General features: G+C 35.1%; 2 protein-coding genes across 21 annotated transcripts in view; both read left to right on the plus strand.

Moving 5' to 3' along the window:
• Positions 1-4,521, plus strand: part of LOC127811693 (uncharacterized) — a 47,385-nt gene extending 42,864 nt beyond the window's left edge. For 7 of the 20 annotated variants that reach the window (XM_052351803.1, XM_052351805.1, XM_052351799.1 and 4 more), the window contains one exon: positions 3,702-4,521. Coding sequence is in view for 8 of the 20 variants with exons in the window: in XM_052351805.1 (XP_052207765.1) it covers positions 3,702-3,772 (71 nt within the window). In the remaining 12 variants the exon portion in view is untranslated. The other 13 variants (XM_052351806.1, XM_052351802.1, XM_052351812.1 and 10 more) reach the window with 6 other exon arrangements.
• A 6,520-nt stretch (positions 4,522-11,041) lies between these two features.
• On the plus strand, positions 11,042-13,599 carry LOC127811190 (uncharacterized). Its single transcript, XM_052350896.1, has 4 exons — positions 11,042-11,535; positions 11,602-11,924; positions 11,996-12,313; positions 13,544-13,599. Exons 1-4 carry the CDS (start codon positions 11,042-11,044, stop codon positions 13,597-13,599), a joined length of 1,191 nt encoding a protein of 396 aa, XP_052206856.1.
• Positions 13,600-15,516: the final 1,917 nt, after the last annotated feature.

A 15,516-nucleotide genomic window follows, 5' to 3' on the forward strand; every position in this document is an offset into this window, starting at 1 on the left:
GCAAAGAAATATTGGCAAAAGGTTCAACAAAATTTTGAGAGATTACGTGAACCTCCTATCACCTAATGGGACTTCAAGAAGGAAAAGTATTTGCTTACCTTGCATAAGAGTCAGTTGCAACAACAATTGCTCAACCTAAAACAGTCAACTTTTACTGTTACTGATTACCTGGCTCATTTTGCAAATCTTCTCATCAGATGTTACTTAAATGAGGATTCTTTCTTCACAATGCAAAAGGTTTTAAAATGGGTTGAGATTAGACATCCAAAGAGAGATCATGTTGCACTCCACAGAGACGTTAGAGGAATCCCATCTAAAGACATTGGAAGTAGAAAGGTATTTTAAGGCCTCTGCTGCTCATCGTATTTCCATACAAACGTCTGACTTTCATCCATCTATGTTCTGCTCCTAGAGATTGCAATGTTAGTAAGGTTGTCTCTTATTTGAGTTCTGGAGATAACACTACTAGGAATGGAACTTTTTCCTTCCATAATTCCTATTGTAAAACTTCACATCTTAATAACCCTTCCATTCAATGCTGCAATTGTTACAAGAAGGGTCACATAGCTCCCTGTTGTCTTGAATGCGCCCTAACTCTAGAGCAAGAACAAGAGCCTATTGATCCACCTGAGGATGGAGAAGGAATAATTAATCCTTTAGATCTTTTTGTAGGAAAGGAAGAGTCTGATGGAGAAATTGAAATGGGCGAACATGTTAATACTGTGAGGTGTGCATTGACCAAGAGTGTCGATGGTGATTAATTGAAATGCACCAGCATTTTTCAGACATGTATTTGGAGTGAGAAGAGAGCTTGCATAATGGTCATTGACGGGGGTAACACCATGAATGTGGTCTCTAAGTCTGCAATTACTCAACTAAACCTTAAGGCAGAACCACATCTAAACCCATTTAGGGTTGCATGAGTGAACAAAACTACCTTGCCAGTCATTGATGGATGCCTTGTTCCTAATCAATCGGGTGACAACAAGGATGAGATTTACTGTAATGTGTTGCCTATGGATGTTGCCCATATTCTTTTAGGTTGCCCTTGGCTTTATGACAAGAGTGTAGTACATTTTGGGTGAGAGTGTACCTGTCTTTAACTATAAGGGGAAGAATGATACCTGCCAAACCTTCTAGTAAAGGCACTACGACCAAGACCAAGCAAGCACCACAAGTCCCTAGTAAGAAGCACATCCACCTTATAGGGCATTTGAAAAGGATTGTCAAGACAGTTTACGTGAGTTAACCATTGTAACAAAATAACCCGTCCCAAGTTCCACTGAATTTACCCCCAATGTTGTTAAATGGTCTATTGGTAAAAGTCCTCTTCAGATTGTTCATAGCCACTCCCCTCATACCCTTGTTGCTCTTATACCCTTTCCTCCTGAAATCCAAATTTTTGAATTTACTGAAATTTTTTCTGAACACATCCCTAATTTGCGTGCCGAGATTCAACGTAAAATTGCAAACAGTAATGCTTTTCATAGACTTGATATTGATGTGCATCATAGGGTTAGGAAACTTAAAGAAGGTGACAGTGCAGGCAGATGAGGCACTACGTGATAGAGTGCACAGCAAAAATTCTTCTTGTGTTGTCATGATTCAACCTAAATGTTTCGTACATATGCTCTCAAGGAACTACATGCTTGAGCTAGTAGCCCACCTTCCATCATTCTTGAACATAGACGTAATCTTTATTTACTCAATTTTCCTAATAGTATTGAGTATTAATCTCGTTCTCGATGTGGTGGATTTATCACTTCACAGAGGCACATTTGAGCCTCCTCTTTTGCCCACCAGAGTTACTACAAGTCACCAAGTCCCTGCTTTACCATACCTTTTGCAGCAAAGGGATGTGATTGATTTTGTGTTCAATGATGAGATTATGGCTTCACCCCATGGAGGTTTTCACAGACTTTTCATCAACTGGAGAGATCGTCTAGACCCATTACATGGATTCTTGAGGATGATTTTCTAGTGTTGGATCATGAACTCTTGGGAGTGGTATTTGCAGTCCATCTCATTGACGTTGAATATTCCTACCAAAAAAGGAAAGATCCAAAATTTTCTCAAACATTAGGCAAATGCTCCAGATTGAGGATGAAGATCTATAAAACTCAAGATTGAGTTTTCCCACCAGGGGAGAATGATGGGGGACAAGATAGGAAGTATTAATTAATATATCCTGTTATTTGTTTTAGAATATTTTTGTTTATTTTCTTCTAATTAGTTTTGGAAAGATTATATTTCCAAGATTTAGGATGCTAGATAAGATAGGATTTGATCCTTGATATATTTCCTAATTAGCTAGGATCTCTAGTCTATACAAATCCTTTTGATAAGTATTATTAGGCAGGCTTTGATTTTGATATTGAATTTGAGAATTGATTTGAGTAATTGGGTTTACTTCTGTGGTCTTGTTTCGGGTTCTGCATCACTATATTTTCATGGTTTTTGTTTTCCACTTATACTCCACCCCCTCTCTCCCCACCAAAAAAATACAAGGAAGAAATCCCTGGGGTTAGTTTACTTTTCATTGCAATAACTGAGCATTGGCACAGGTTATATTGGATGTGTATAAAAAGAAGTATGGTGATCAAGCTTGTGTTATAGCCAGGACCAATATATTTAAAGAAATATTAGTAAAAGGTATTCTTGAGCTTTTTTTTGGCCTTGGACCTTCCAGAATTTTTACTTTGCTGAATTATTTAATGTTAGTTTCTTTCTTCCCTCTTGTTGACGTATTTGTTTTCTTTTGGGACAGAATTGATGCTATCCAACATTGTTTGCAAGTGCCCCTTCCTAATCGAAGTGCTCCGATTTGTTGTGTGTAGAATTGAACAAGTTTTTATGTACCAGAGATTATGCTATGATGCTTTGTCCTTGTTTGGAGGTTTCATGCAGTGTTCTTTTTGGCTGTAATGTGGATGCAAAACATATCAAATAAGGCAAAAGCCTACTCTGTTTAGTACTGTTCCTGACATCAGACTTTAGTTCACTTAATAAACACCTCTTGTAAGCCTGGAATGGTTCTGTTTTTGTTTTTACGGTCATCATCTTGTTGTTAATCTTGAAACTGGCAAATTATGTTTTGATCTTTCTTCCAGTCCATTTGCAAGTCCCGCTTCCAGGTTGCGCTCGCTAATAATCTTCACATGAAGTGTACATTTTAGACTCCCTTTCCTTAGTAGATAAATAACACTCCAAATTATGGGTGCATCCACATTGGGTACACGTGTGACCATCACTTGAGCAAATTAGAACCAAATTACGTTGTAAAAAAGTTAAAATCAATTATGAGTACAGATGATATGGACTCTGATGACTTCATTGTACACTCACAGAGAATAGATATTAAACTCCTTGTTCACATTTTCTTAATATTTAGAAATTAAAGAATAATTTCATTATTTCAGTACTCTGAATGTACCCGAAGGCTAAATTATTTATATGTTTGTGTGTACATTTAAATATTTGTATATTTAGCAACTCCTGCTTTTTGACAATTACCATGTCACTGTCCCTTTCAATGCTTTTTTAGGCATTACTCTTAAGTTGTACACTTCTGATGTCTATCTGAATGTTGTGGTTTTGATTTTTCAATATATAGATTGCATGAATTGGTGAATTGGGATTAACCGGTTCATCCTTCTGCTGATGTGGGACAATCAATTTTTTTTTTTTTTTTTTTGCTGCAGGTCTACAGATTAACCCTGATTTTGAGAATGTGAACTCTCTCGTGCATTCTCAAGCTTGCAAAACTCTGTGATTTTTTTCAAAGAACCGGAGCCAGTATGAATGATTTATGGCTGGTTTAGCTTCTGTAGCCTACATTTTTATCCTTTAGAAGATTCGAAGGTAAATTGTGTGAGAAATTTTGCATGATTCTGCACTGTCTTGCATGATAGAAGCAACAATCCTTCAAGTAATCATGTTCAGTTTCTGAAGCTTCTCCTCCACGGCCCTGGAACTGTAACCACCTTCATGAGCGTGGGTGAATTGTAGGATTACTGGGGTTTCATCTGGTCTACCAGTGACTTGAAGAAAATGCTCTATTGGAACCACAGAAATTGAAGAGTCTTGAGAACTATACTATAGGAGGAGATCTCAACCCTTTGGAAGAAATCTGGCATAGAGGTGATTGTTTCATGTACAATGCAAGCTTGTATCTGTTGTTGAGGGGTGAACAATGGGTCATGTGATTCAAAGAGGATCTTCAACAGTTAAAAAGCTCCTGCAGCTTCAAGTTCAAGTCAAGTTCTTCCTGCTGCGAAATATAGATTTGCTCTTTCCCAAGTTACCCTCATTTCTGATAGTTTTAATTTGGTTGAGGACTTTAGTGTGTGAGATTTGGTAGTAATAATAAAATTGTCATCTGTGACTGACTAAGTCATGAGTTGTAGAAGCGGAATTTTGCCCAAGGGCGGGCAAAGTTACAAATAAAAACGTTGATTGTAAAGGGAGGAACCTTGAATATGATTGCTTGTTATCAAAAGGTGAATGTGCGTTTGGTTTTATTATTAGTAACTCTTCTACTTTGGTGTTCCGCATCCTATTGCATTAATTTTAGGTAACATTACTATGATTAACAGTGTACTTCTTTATAAGAATAAGATAAGCAGTCATAATATTGTTTTTATAACAATCAATAATTTAGGCAGTGCTTTTATTCAAATATTATTATTTTTATTTAAAAATTTGAATGAAAATAACAGTACCAGATAAACATGTTACATATCCTCACTAGTGAGGCATGGCGGATGTAATGGTTGTATTGAAATTTTTTGTGGCGAAATTTATATTTATGTCTTTGTACTTTATGTTTTTTTTTTCTTGTGGTTATTTGAATTTTTCGTTATTTCATTTACACTTCTAAACTTGATTTTTGAGTTAATTTAAATTTTGTACTTCGATATTTTTTTGGTGTGATAACTCAACTTTTTTGTTATTTCTGAATTTGTATTTTTAAGTTAATTTAATCTTTATATTTTCATGTATTAAAAAAAGTTAAATGATATGATAAAATATACCTTACACTTTATTCACGTTTTTATTAAAGTGAAATAATAAAGTACGTGTCATACTCTATTAATGTTAAAATGCATAGTTTAAATTAACTCGAAAATGTGAATTCAAAGCTGCAATCGAAATAATGAAAATTTCATATTGGTACTAAAAAAAAAAATTAAAGTATAAGGATTAAATTAATTAAAAAATATAAGTTTTAATTAAAATAATAAAAAATTTAAATAATCATACCAAAAAAAAAAACGTAAATGTATAAAAGTAAAAATATAGATTTTTCAACTTTTTATCCAACTAGTACTTGATTCATGCACAATAAACTTGGATAGGATTGAGGCACCTGTGTTCCTTTAATAATTCATTTTTAAATATACAATTTTTATAATAATTGTTAAAATTATTACATATTTACTAAAACAATTATTCAATTCATTTAAAGATTTATTTTTGTAAAATATATTATTTATTGAACTAAAAATTATTTAAACATTTGTTTTTACAAAATAAATAAATTAAAATTACTTTTATTTTTTCAATTATTTAAAAATTTATTAAACTATTTTATGCCGTTAGAAGCAAGATTTATTCCTGCTATTCAACACTATAATAGGAATTATTTGTCTTTGAGAGCTAGGATTTTCATCCCCATCTTGTCTACGTTGGGGGCTAGGTTTGGTGTCCCACGAGATACGAGGCAGGCCTAGGGTGTGAGGTTAAGGTGAATAGGCTTGCTCCTCTACTTTCCTGCCCTATTGCCATCAATATAATTGACATATATTAATGGTATAAATCAAATAACTTGTAATTATAATTAAAAATTATCTTATAGTTGACTCGTGAAACCTCAAAAATTAGAAATTATCAACTAGAAAATTGGTCCAATTCTTAACCAAAAAAATGACTCTTTTTTTCCACAAAAATTATGGTTAAAACACATTAGTTGAACATGCTAAGATTATTTTTAAATTTTATTTTATTTTAAAATACTAAAAAATAGGCATAAGATACAAACGTATCCCTCAACTTGTGGCTTTTAACCATTTTGTATCTCTGAACTTGAAGGAAGACCTATTGTACCCCTCAAGTTCTAAATTTGAACTGATCATGCACCTTGTGTTCAATTAGCACCGCACGTGAGTTATACACATGATTGAAGTGCGTGAAGGCAGCACTTATCTTCTTCTTCTTCCTTATTCCCAGTGCCAGCAACCTTTTGCCTTCCTCCTTCCTCACCATCGACAACCACTCAGTACCCATCTTCTTCTTCTCCATTCTCAGCATCGACGACCTCTAAACTTTCTCTTTCCTTGCTAACGCCAACCGCTCAATACACATTTTTTTTTCCTCATTCTCAGCGCCAATGACCTCTTACCTTCCTCCTTTCTCACCACCCATGATCGCTCAACACCTATTTTCTTATTTTTCTTCCTTATTCTCAACGCCAACAAACCTCTCGTCTTCCTTATTCCTTGTTGCCAATGACCGTTCACCATTCTCACTGCCATCGATTGACCCATTACTTTCCTCCTCTGCTAACCGACCTTTCTCCAACCGTTGTCGCTGAATCGACGATAACTTAGCCCAATACAGCATCGACCTCTACAAGGCTAGGGTCAGGACGACGACTTCAACCTTTGTCGGCCTCATCTCCTCTCTTATAGCATCGAGACAAGTGGCGCCTTCTCATTGGGTTGGTCAATGTGGGGCTCATGTCAGACCACGCGTGTGTTTCACGCGTTATGCTTGCTAGATCCAAGTGTGTGATTGTTGCAAAATTGGAAGTTGATAGGCATAATAAGTGCAGCTTGAAGTTGAGGGAGCCAAATAGCCTTTTACCCAAAGTTGAGAGGCACGTTTGTGCCTTATGCCTAAAAATTATAAAGACTTTTTTACATTGCTCGAGAGCTTCACATGCACACATGTAATAAAGAAAATACCCATCACCCTTGGTATTCTCCTATCTGCTCTATCTCCCTTTCCCAAGGCCGCATCTCGCCTTGTGCCAACAGCCGCTGCATCCTCATTGTCTATGGCAAAAAGGGATAATGCAACAATAGTTGGCGCAAGGTAAGGAGGCAAGCGGTGACCATGGAAGAGAGAGAAGAGAGAGTAGATATTGATGTTCTACCCTTATGTTTAGTTTTGATGATGAAAAACAATATCGTGTTTTATCCCCAAGTCATGAGTCAAGTTTATGATTTTCAACAAAAATCAATTTCAAATACTTTGTTAAAATGAAAACCAAATGATTTATATTCTTATACATGGAGATGTGAATAAATATGTATTATAATGAAATCTCCTAAAATGTTTTTCGAATTAGCTTTGAAGTTGGTCAACATAGAGCTAAAATTGTTCTAAGGCAAAAGACCAACTAGAAATTCAAATGAAAGGTTTTCAATATAAGTTCTTCATATTTTGAAACATGCATGAAAGGTTTTGGCTTGAAACTTAATCGTATGAAAAATCCTTTAGTTCATGCATCATGTCTTGAAACTCATTTTGATATCGTTTCAATATTTTTCTAAGTCTGAAAAACTAGCACCTTATAAGGAGATATATATGAAAATATTTTCTTTTTAGAAAACTAACTCCCGGTAATTCAATAACTAACATTCATTAGTGATAAAATGATTTTTAACGAATTTTTCAAGAAATGAAAAGTGTATATCTTGGAGGTGGTAAAATCGCAAAATCCTAAGTTCCTACTAAAATCCAAATTCTACTTTTTTATTCTTATGGATTTTGATTTTTTTTTATATTTTTATTGAATCCAAATGGGGGGTACTTTCTTATTTATATTTATGTATTAAAGTAAATGGAAGGTAAAATATAAATTAAACAAAATGAGGACATTTACTTAAACTAAAGAAATGTAAATATGTGGTGATGTTTTGTATTAATCAAGTGTGCTTCTCATGTTATGTGTTAAGTTTCCAGATTTTTCAAGAAGATAGTCGACTATGTTGTTTAGTGCTGTCGACTATGTATAAGGATAGTCGACTATGCTGATTTGATATGTCGACTATTTAAGGATTCTGTCGACTATTTTTGTATGTCGACTATCAAATAAGGATAGTCGACTATTTTTGTTCATAAAATTTAAAAATTTCTTCACATTTTTGCAATAGTCGACTATGCATATGTATCTGTCGACTATGGGATTTTTGTGTTATAAGATAATCGACTATGCTTTTCTGTCTGTCAACTATGGCTAGTTTTATTTGATAAAATAGTCGACTAACCTATTTTCTCTGTCGACTATGTGTTTCGCAGAAAGCTTCCAACGGCTATTTTTTCAAATCCTAACGGCTCCAAACAGCTATATTTCTCTTCAATTTTGTGGGACACTTATATATACATGTCATGGATGATCAAGAGGAGGCTAATGGATGGGAACGAGTTGATCTAGAGAGTTCAAATCATTTTTACTCGAAGCTTACAATCTTTGCGCTTTCACTATTGTATTTTCTCTCCAAGGCTTTGTTCTATCATTGTAAATCCATTCAATTAAGCCTTGTTTAATCTTGAGAGATATTGTAACTAAGAGATTCATCTCTTAGATTCTCTCATTTTCTATATTTCTAAATTTTTCCTAGCTTTGTGCTAGAAGACTTGCTCGTTGAAGCAAGTGGCTGTTTTTCCTAGCTAGGTGCTAGAGGGCTTGCTTGTATGAGAAAGAGGTTGTATTTCCTAGTCTTGGACTAGAGGACCTACTTGGTTTAAGTAGGGGGTTTTAGTGGATAGTTTGAAAAATCCTTAGTGAGAAGTTAAGATAGTAGATTAGGCTTGGTTAAGCCGAACCACTATAAATCCTTGTGTTTTCTTATGCTTGTGTACTTTGACATATTTATCATTGCTAGCATTTCATTATCCTCACTTGCATTGAATTTTTACTTTCAATCAAAAGGATTTCAAAGTTTTAAATCAAGTTTTTAAAATAATCAATTCACCCCCCTCTTGGTGTGTGCCATAGAACCTATTGTTCTAACAGATATGAGGCAGCTAAAGGAATGGGTGAGAGGTATTTTCATAATTTGATTGTCAAAATATTATATTGGTCATGAAGTAGTAATTTTTAAAATATAATAATTGAAAGAATTAAGTTAAAAAATATAGAAACAAAAAAATTTAAAATTTAGAATCCAAAATTACCTAGGATGGACACCTATCCAAATGTACACTGATGACAATATTTTTATGGCTAACACGTATGAGAAGAGAATCTAACTACCAACAACACCCAAAATTTTTCAGGAAGAAGAAGAAGAAGAAGAAATCTCAATTGCTTGGGAAATTTGCAAAAATAGGACTACCGGCAAAGAACTTTGCAAAAATGGGACTCTTAATTTTATTTTATTTTTTTTGTAATACTAGGACTTTTGAGAGTTGAATGGACTAAAATGCCCCCGATTTAAATTAGCCTACGATCCCTTCGTCTTCTTCCTCTCGCACGCACATCCCCAATCGCCCGCCGACCAGAACATCTCTCTCGCTCGTCCTCTTCGTCATCTCTATTGCTCGTCCTCTATTCTAAGCATTTAGGGTTGCTGCTTCTTTGTCGGTCTTCGTCTTCAAAGCCATTGCAGGTAATTTTAGAGTGTTTTACCCTCTTCGATGTGATTTTTTTAATGACTACGTAATGGGTATGCAAATGAACCTAGCTCTGGTTCTGCATTCTAAAGCTCGATTGAGTGAAGGCTATGCATTTCACTATAGGTTCAAACCAGAAGCATACCCAAAAATGTTTTATATCGGTTAGGCTTATATATCGGTACCTAAAAATGTTTTATGTACCGACATCATATATCGGTATAATTGTATCGATTTTAATTTAATGTAAACCGATACATAGTAATCAATATACATCTTATAACAAATACTATATCAGTATAACTGTATCAGTTGTAATTTTACTTAAACCGATATATAATAACTTACATATCCTTGCGTGACCGATATTATGAAACCGATATAACATTTTATAATTGACAACTTTTTTTACTTACATCTAACAGATGATTTTTTATAATTTACAGGAATGGCAGATCATAGACCTATATTTGTACCTATGATGTATAGAGGTCGGTGGGAATATAATGTTGATAGAGGCGAATATAAGTACATGATCGATAAATGTTGTTGTGTAATACGTGTGCATCAAGGCTTCGCATTCGACCAATTGTTAAGTTCCGTATATAGAATGTTCAATTTTAGTCTTGTTGAGAAGTCGATTGTGATGAAGTACAAGTTTAGGAATCTAGATATATTGGCACCACCAATGGAGATTCAAAGTGATATGGATGTTGAGTGCTTTATAGTGGAATGCTCTCGGATAGAATCTAGAAGCTCATTGTGTGTTGATTTTGTGGACAAATTAAAACCGAGTACACAGCCAAGTGAAGAAGTTGCAGAGAATCAAGGATGCAGTAATTTACCGGTGATATAGTTGGGCAGCGATAATCCAATATGGTCGAACAACGAGGCCACTAGGAACATGAATATGGATGGTTTACACGACAATGTTAATTGTGATGATCATGTGGATGGGAATGGGTTTGAAAAAGTTAATTGTGATAATGCTGGATATGGTGCTGAAGATGTTTTTAATTGTGATGATGCAAGAGCAGGGTCTGAAGAAGTAGAAGTTTTCCATGGGATTGATGTTGAAAAATTGGTCCATATTGATGTAGAAGTTGGTGATGGCGCTGAGTAGTCTACTTTTCTCCCATCTTCGAGATTATCAAGGGTTAGTTCGGGAACATCGTTCGAGATGTCAGAAGTTGAGTTAAACCAAATTTTTGCATCAAAATTTGAATTGCATCAAAGGATGAGTTTATTGGCATTGAGAAAGAATTATGAATACAAGGTGGTAAAGTCAACTACGAAGGTATTGTACATGAAGTGTAAGCACAATCAGTGTCAATGGCGGTTGAGGGCAACAACGCTTGGCACTTCTTTTGGTTGGGTAGTCAGAAAATATGTAAATACTCATTCATGTTCATCTTCAATAATGCGGCCTGGTCATTGCCAAGCGAAGAGCATAGTAATTGGTTCTCATGTAAAACTCTATTACGAGGATGTGAAGCGTATTCATAAGCCTAAGGACATTATCAATGATGTTCGCAAGGAATTTGGGGTCAACATAAGTTATTCAAAGGCATGGCGATTGTGGGAAAAGGCTTTGGACATGATCTGGAGGGGTGCGGAGGAATCATTCCAGTTGTTGCCATCTTATCTGTACATGTTGAAGTTGAAAAACCCTAGGACGATTGTTGAAATCGAGAGTGACAGTGAGAGCAGATTCAAGTACCTATTTATGGCAATTGGTGCATGTCTTGCTAGATTTCGTAGCCAAATGCGGCCCATAATTGTAGTTGACGCTTGCTTTCTCAAGGGTAAATATCTTGGTAGTTTGTTTGTTGTCACATACAAAGACGATAACAACAATGTATATCCTATAGCATGGGGAGTAGGAGATTCCGAGAATGATGTCTCATGGGAATGGTTCTTCACTAAATTGTGATCAGCAATTGGCCATGAGATACCTAATTTGATATTTGTGTCTGATAGGCATAAAAGCATCAGTAAGGCGGTACTAATAGTTTTCCCTAATGCACTAAACGTACATTGTATATATCACATTGGTCAGAACGTTAAGGCTAAATTCCAGCATGAAAATGCGCATGCTTTGTTTTACAAGGCAACAAAGGCTTATCGAGAATCAGAATTCCATGAATTGTTTAACGAGCTCGAGCGATATGATCCAGCCGTCGAGACCTATCTTAGAGAGGCCGGCTTTAGTTGTTGGGCACATGCCTATTCGGATGGGAAACGGTTTGATATAATGATGACAAACATTGCAGAATGCCACAATGCAGCTTTGGCGAATGCATGTAAATTACCTATTTAATGTTTAATGGAGTATATTAGGAATGTACTGCAATAATGGTTTTATGAGAGACAGGGTCAGCTAGTAAGATGGGTGGACATCTCACCTCTTGGGCTGAAGGAGAAATAGCCAAAAGATTTGCATTATGTCAATATTGGCAGTCAGAACCGATTGATATGTATAAATTCAATGTCAAAGATGGCAACTCCAGTGGCATAGTAGACTTGAAGGCGAAAACTTGCACATGTCAGGTGTTTGATTTCAAAAAATTGCCATGTGGACATGCCCTGGCTGTTGCACGTTCACGTAATATTGACTCATACACTTTGTCGTTTGCATACTACCAAACAAAGGCCCTATTGTGTGCTTATGCTGATCCGATTATGCCGATAGGTAGTTAGGCCGATTGGATCGTACCGGATGAAAATGCATCTGTTAATTTACTACCTCCGACAACTAGACGCCCATGTGGAAGACGCAAGAAATGCAGAATTCCTTCAGCCGATGAAGAGAAGAGGAGGGTAAAATATAGTCGTTGTGGTCAAATTGGCCACAACCGCCAAATGTGCTTAAATCCAATAAGTCTGGATGAAAAAAAAGAAGGCAACAAGAAAGGTGCAAAAGTGGATCATGTCTGACTCATCTGACACATATGCTTGTATTGAACCCATATATTTGCTTCTTTAACCAATGTTGTAATAAATATTTAAATATACATTCAAATATGGTAACAACCATGGAACATGTATCATTGTAGTATTTAAAAGAAATTGTTTGATGATCAATGTCGGTTCAGATATATCGGTTATCATCACCATGTATGTAAACCGATAGTAACAACAATGTATATGGAATCTGACAATCGGTAACCGACACAATGTATATGGAATCCGATATATTAGCATTAATAATATCCGATATGTATATGGAATCAGCACTAATAATATTTTATCTATATTAACTAACACATCCATGCCCTAACACTACCGATTTTAAGAAACCGATCTAACAAGGAACATAAGTTTAATTTATAATTAAAAAATCGATATATGTTATATAACCTACGTATGCAACACAATATCTCTGTAATAGGATATCGGTTCATATATATTGGTCATGTAACCGACGTACGAAAATCAATTACAATAAATGAAGATGATATTGATTCGTTTGAATCGATCATCAGCCGATATTTTGCACACGAAGAACCTTTGTATTAGGATATCGGTGCATATAACCGACGTATGTAAACCGATGAAATCGAATACAACAAATATCGGTAATTTACGTCGGTATATGGTCAATATGTTATACCAGTATCGGTTAGATGTTTATTACCTACTTCGGTTTCATAACCGATATCAGTGCATGTAAATTTAAATTCTCCAATCATATAACAATAATCTAAATGCATGTATAAATTATTGTAAATTTAAATGTTTATTACAATAAGGTAAATTTATAGTTATATTACAATTATGTTCAAAGAATGACAATAATCACTGCAACTATTCAGCCTACCTATACACAATATGTACGAAAAGAATTATAACTATACAAAGAATGTAAATTTACAAATAACTACAAATATAATTGTTCAATTTTTATTTCTCTTATTGGCAGGTTTATCTGCAATCTTGGCTTCAAAATCCCTTACATCCAATACTACAAACCCATAAAGCCCAAGCCATTCAAGTTCTGAATTGTGAAGCTTTTGACTAGGTCATTTCTACAATTGATTTGTTATGGGCCATTAATTCCATCCACTTCAGAACAAAAATCCCACAATCACCACCCCTGCCAATTATAAGCAAGTTACAAAAATTAATAGTCATCACAATCAAAACAACTCTAACTAATAAAAATAAAATAAATATTGCTTACCCAGTTTGCTACGGAGCATCCTCAATCTTTAATTCCCACTTATCCTTTATAATAAATCCAGGTTTCAAATCTTCGTATCCACATTTTGTTAGAAGTTTTGGTATCATCTCTACCATATATTGAAACTTCTTTTCATAACCAATGGGTTTGGTAGAGGAGTAAACATGAACACATTAAGAGCCCATATCAACCCTAACCAAAACCCAGTGATTATTATCGATATTTGCAGGGCAGAGCAGGTTATCCGAGTTCAAAAATGGGTTGAAATAACATGTCTCAGCCCAAAAAAATACAACAGGGATGTCGTGATCATCCCATGTCTTCCATTTGCTTGCCTTATAAAGTTCTCAATCACTTTTCAAGGCTTGCTGTGTAAGGTCAAAATGATAAATGGTTAATTTCTAAAATAAACAGTTAATTCCATATAAATATTTTGATATATATTGATTATTGTATAACTTACGGCAAATGTTGTATCAACCAATGTTAACTCCTTATTGTAAGTCTGTGATTTCTTCATTCTCTTGTTAAGCATGTACACGTAGGCGTTCATGTGCTGCAAGGATTTAAACAAAAAGTCATAATTACCTATCGGTTATAAATAAATGATCGTAACCAACATCGAATATCGATATATAAATACCAATACAACTATCGATAACATAAATTGGTCATTAACGAATATATAAATACCGATATATGAATGTTGATAAAGATTTCATAACTGATATATATAAATAGCAATACAACCGTCAGTAACATATATCGGTCATTAACCCATGTATGAATATCGATATATGAATGTCGATAAAAGTGTCATAACTGATATATAATTACCAATACAACTGTCGGTAACATATATCGGTCACACACCGATATATGAATGTCGATAAAGGTTCCATGACCGATATATAATCACAAAAACACTATCGGTTACATATACCGATATATGAATACAGATGTATAAATACAAATAATAGAATTCCTATACAATTAGAGAATTACTTACCTCAGATTGGAGCCACTTGTCCGGTGTGGTGAATGTCTCAAAAAAGTCCTTATTCATTGAATAACAGCTTGCTATTACAGTTGATGTCTGACTATTTGCTTTTTCATATATTTTTCAAAAGACTCCCAAATAATACCGGTTGGAGCATTTATGTCTAGGGGGCTCAGCTTGTGAAGATTGAAGGTGTATGTGGGTGGTCCTTTGTCCTCCGTTTTAGCAGCGGACTTCAATATTGATTCAATTAGCATTTTTTTTTCTGCCCCTTTTACTACGTCTCTTTTTATATGTCTCCTTAATAGGACTTGTTGCACTGACTAATTCTAATGACACATCCGTCATAACCTCCCCATCCTTCATCTCCTCTATTTTTTCCTCTACATTTTCCCTCTTCTTCTTCTCATTCTTCACCTTCTCCATATCCATATCCATCCCCACCTCCACATCATTCCCACTCATCCACCTTCGCCCCCTCCATTTCCATCCCCACCTCCACCTTCCCCCCCTCAACATCTTCCCCATTCCCCTCCCTATCCCCATCCTTCCTCTCCCCCATATTCTCCACCTTCCCCATAATATTTTTAAAATGTTCATAATGTTACTTAGATCTCTCTTCACCTCCATCTTCATCATTTCGATCTCTTTATTCACCTCCATTTTCATCATCCCGATCTCCATTTTTAATTTCTGAACTTCCCTACCAACT

The sequence above is a fragment of the Diospyros lotus genome, chromosome 10, assembly GCF_014633365.1.
Source record: "Diospyros lotus cultivar Yz01 chromosome 10, ASM1463336v1, whole genome shotgun sequence".
Taxonomy (NCBI): Eukaryota; Viridiplantae; Streptophyta; class Magnoliopsida; order Ericales; family Ebenaceae; genus Diospyros; species Diospyros lotus.

Excerpts from the sequence above, each read along its gene's own strand:
- LOC127811190 (XM_052350896.1), top strand. The coding sequence starts at position 11,042 with ATGCGGCCTGGTCATTGCCAAGCGAAGAGCATAGTAATTGGTTCTCAT. Across the intron at positions 11,536-11,601 it reads AATGATGTCTCATGGGAATG|GCATAAAAGCATCAGTAAGG; the intron begins GTTCTTCACTAA and ends TGTGTCTGATAG. Across the intron at positions 11,925-11,995 it reads TGCAGCTTTGGCGAATGCAT|GGTCAGCTAGTAAGATGGGT; the intron begins GTAAATTACCTA and ends TATGAGAGACAG.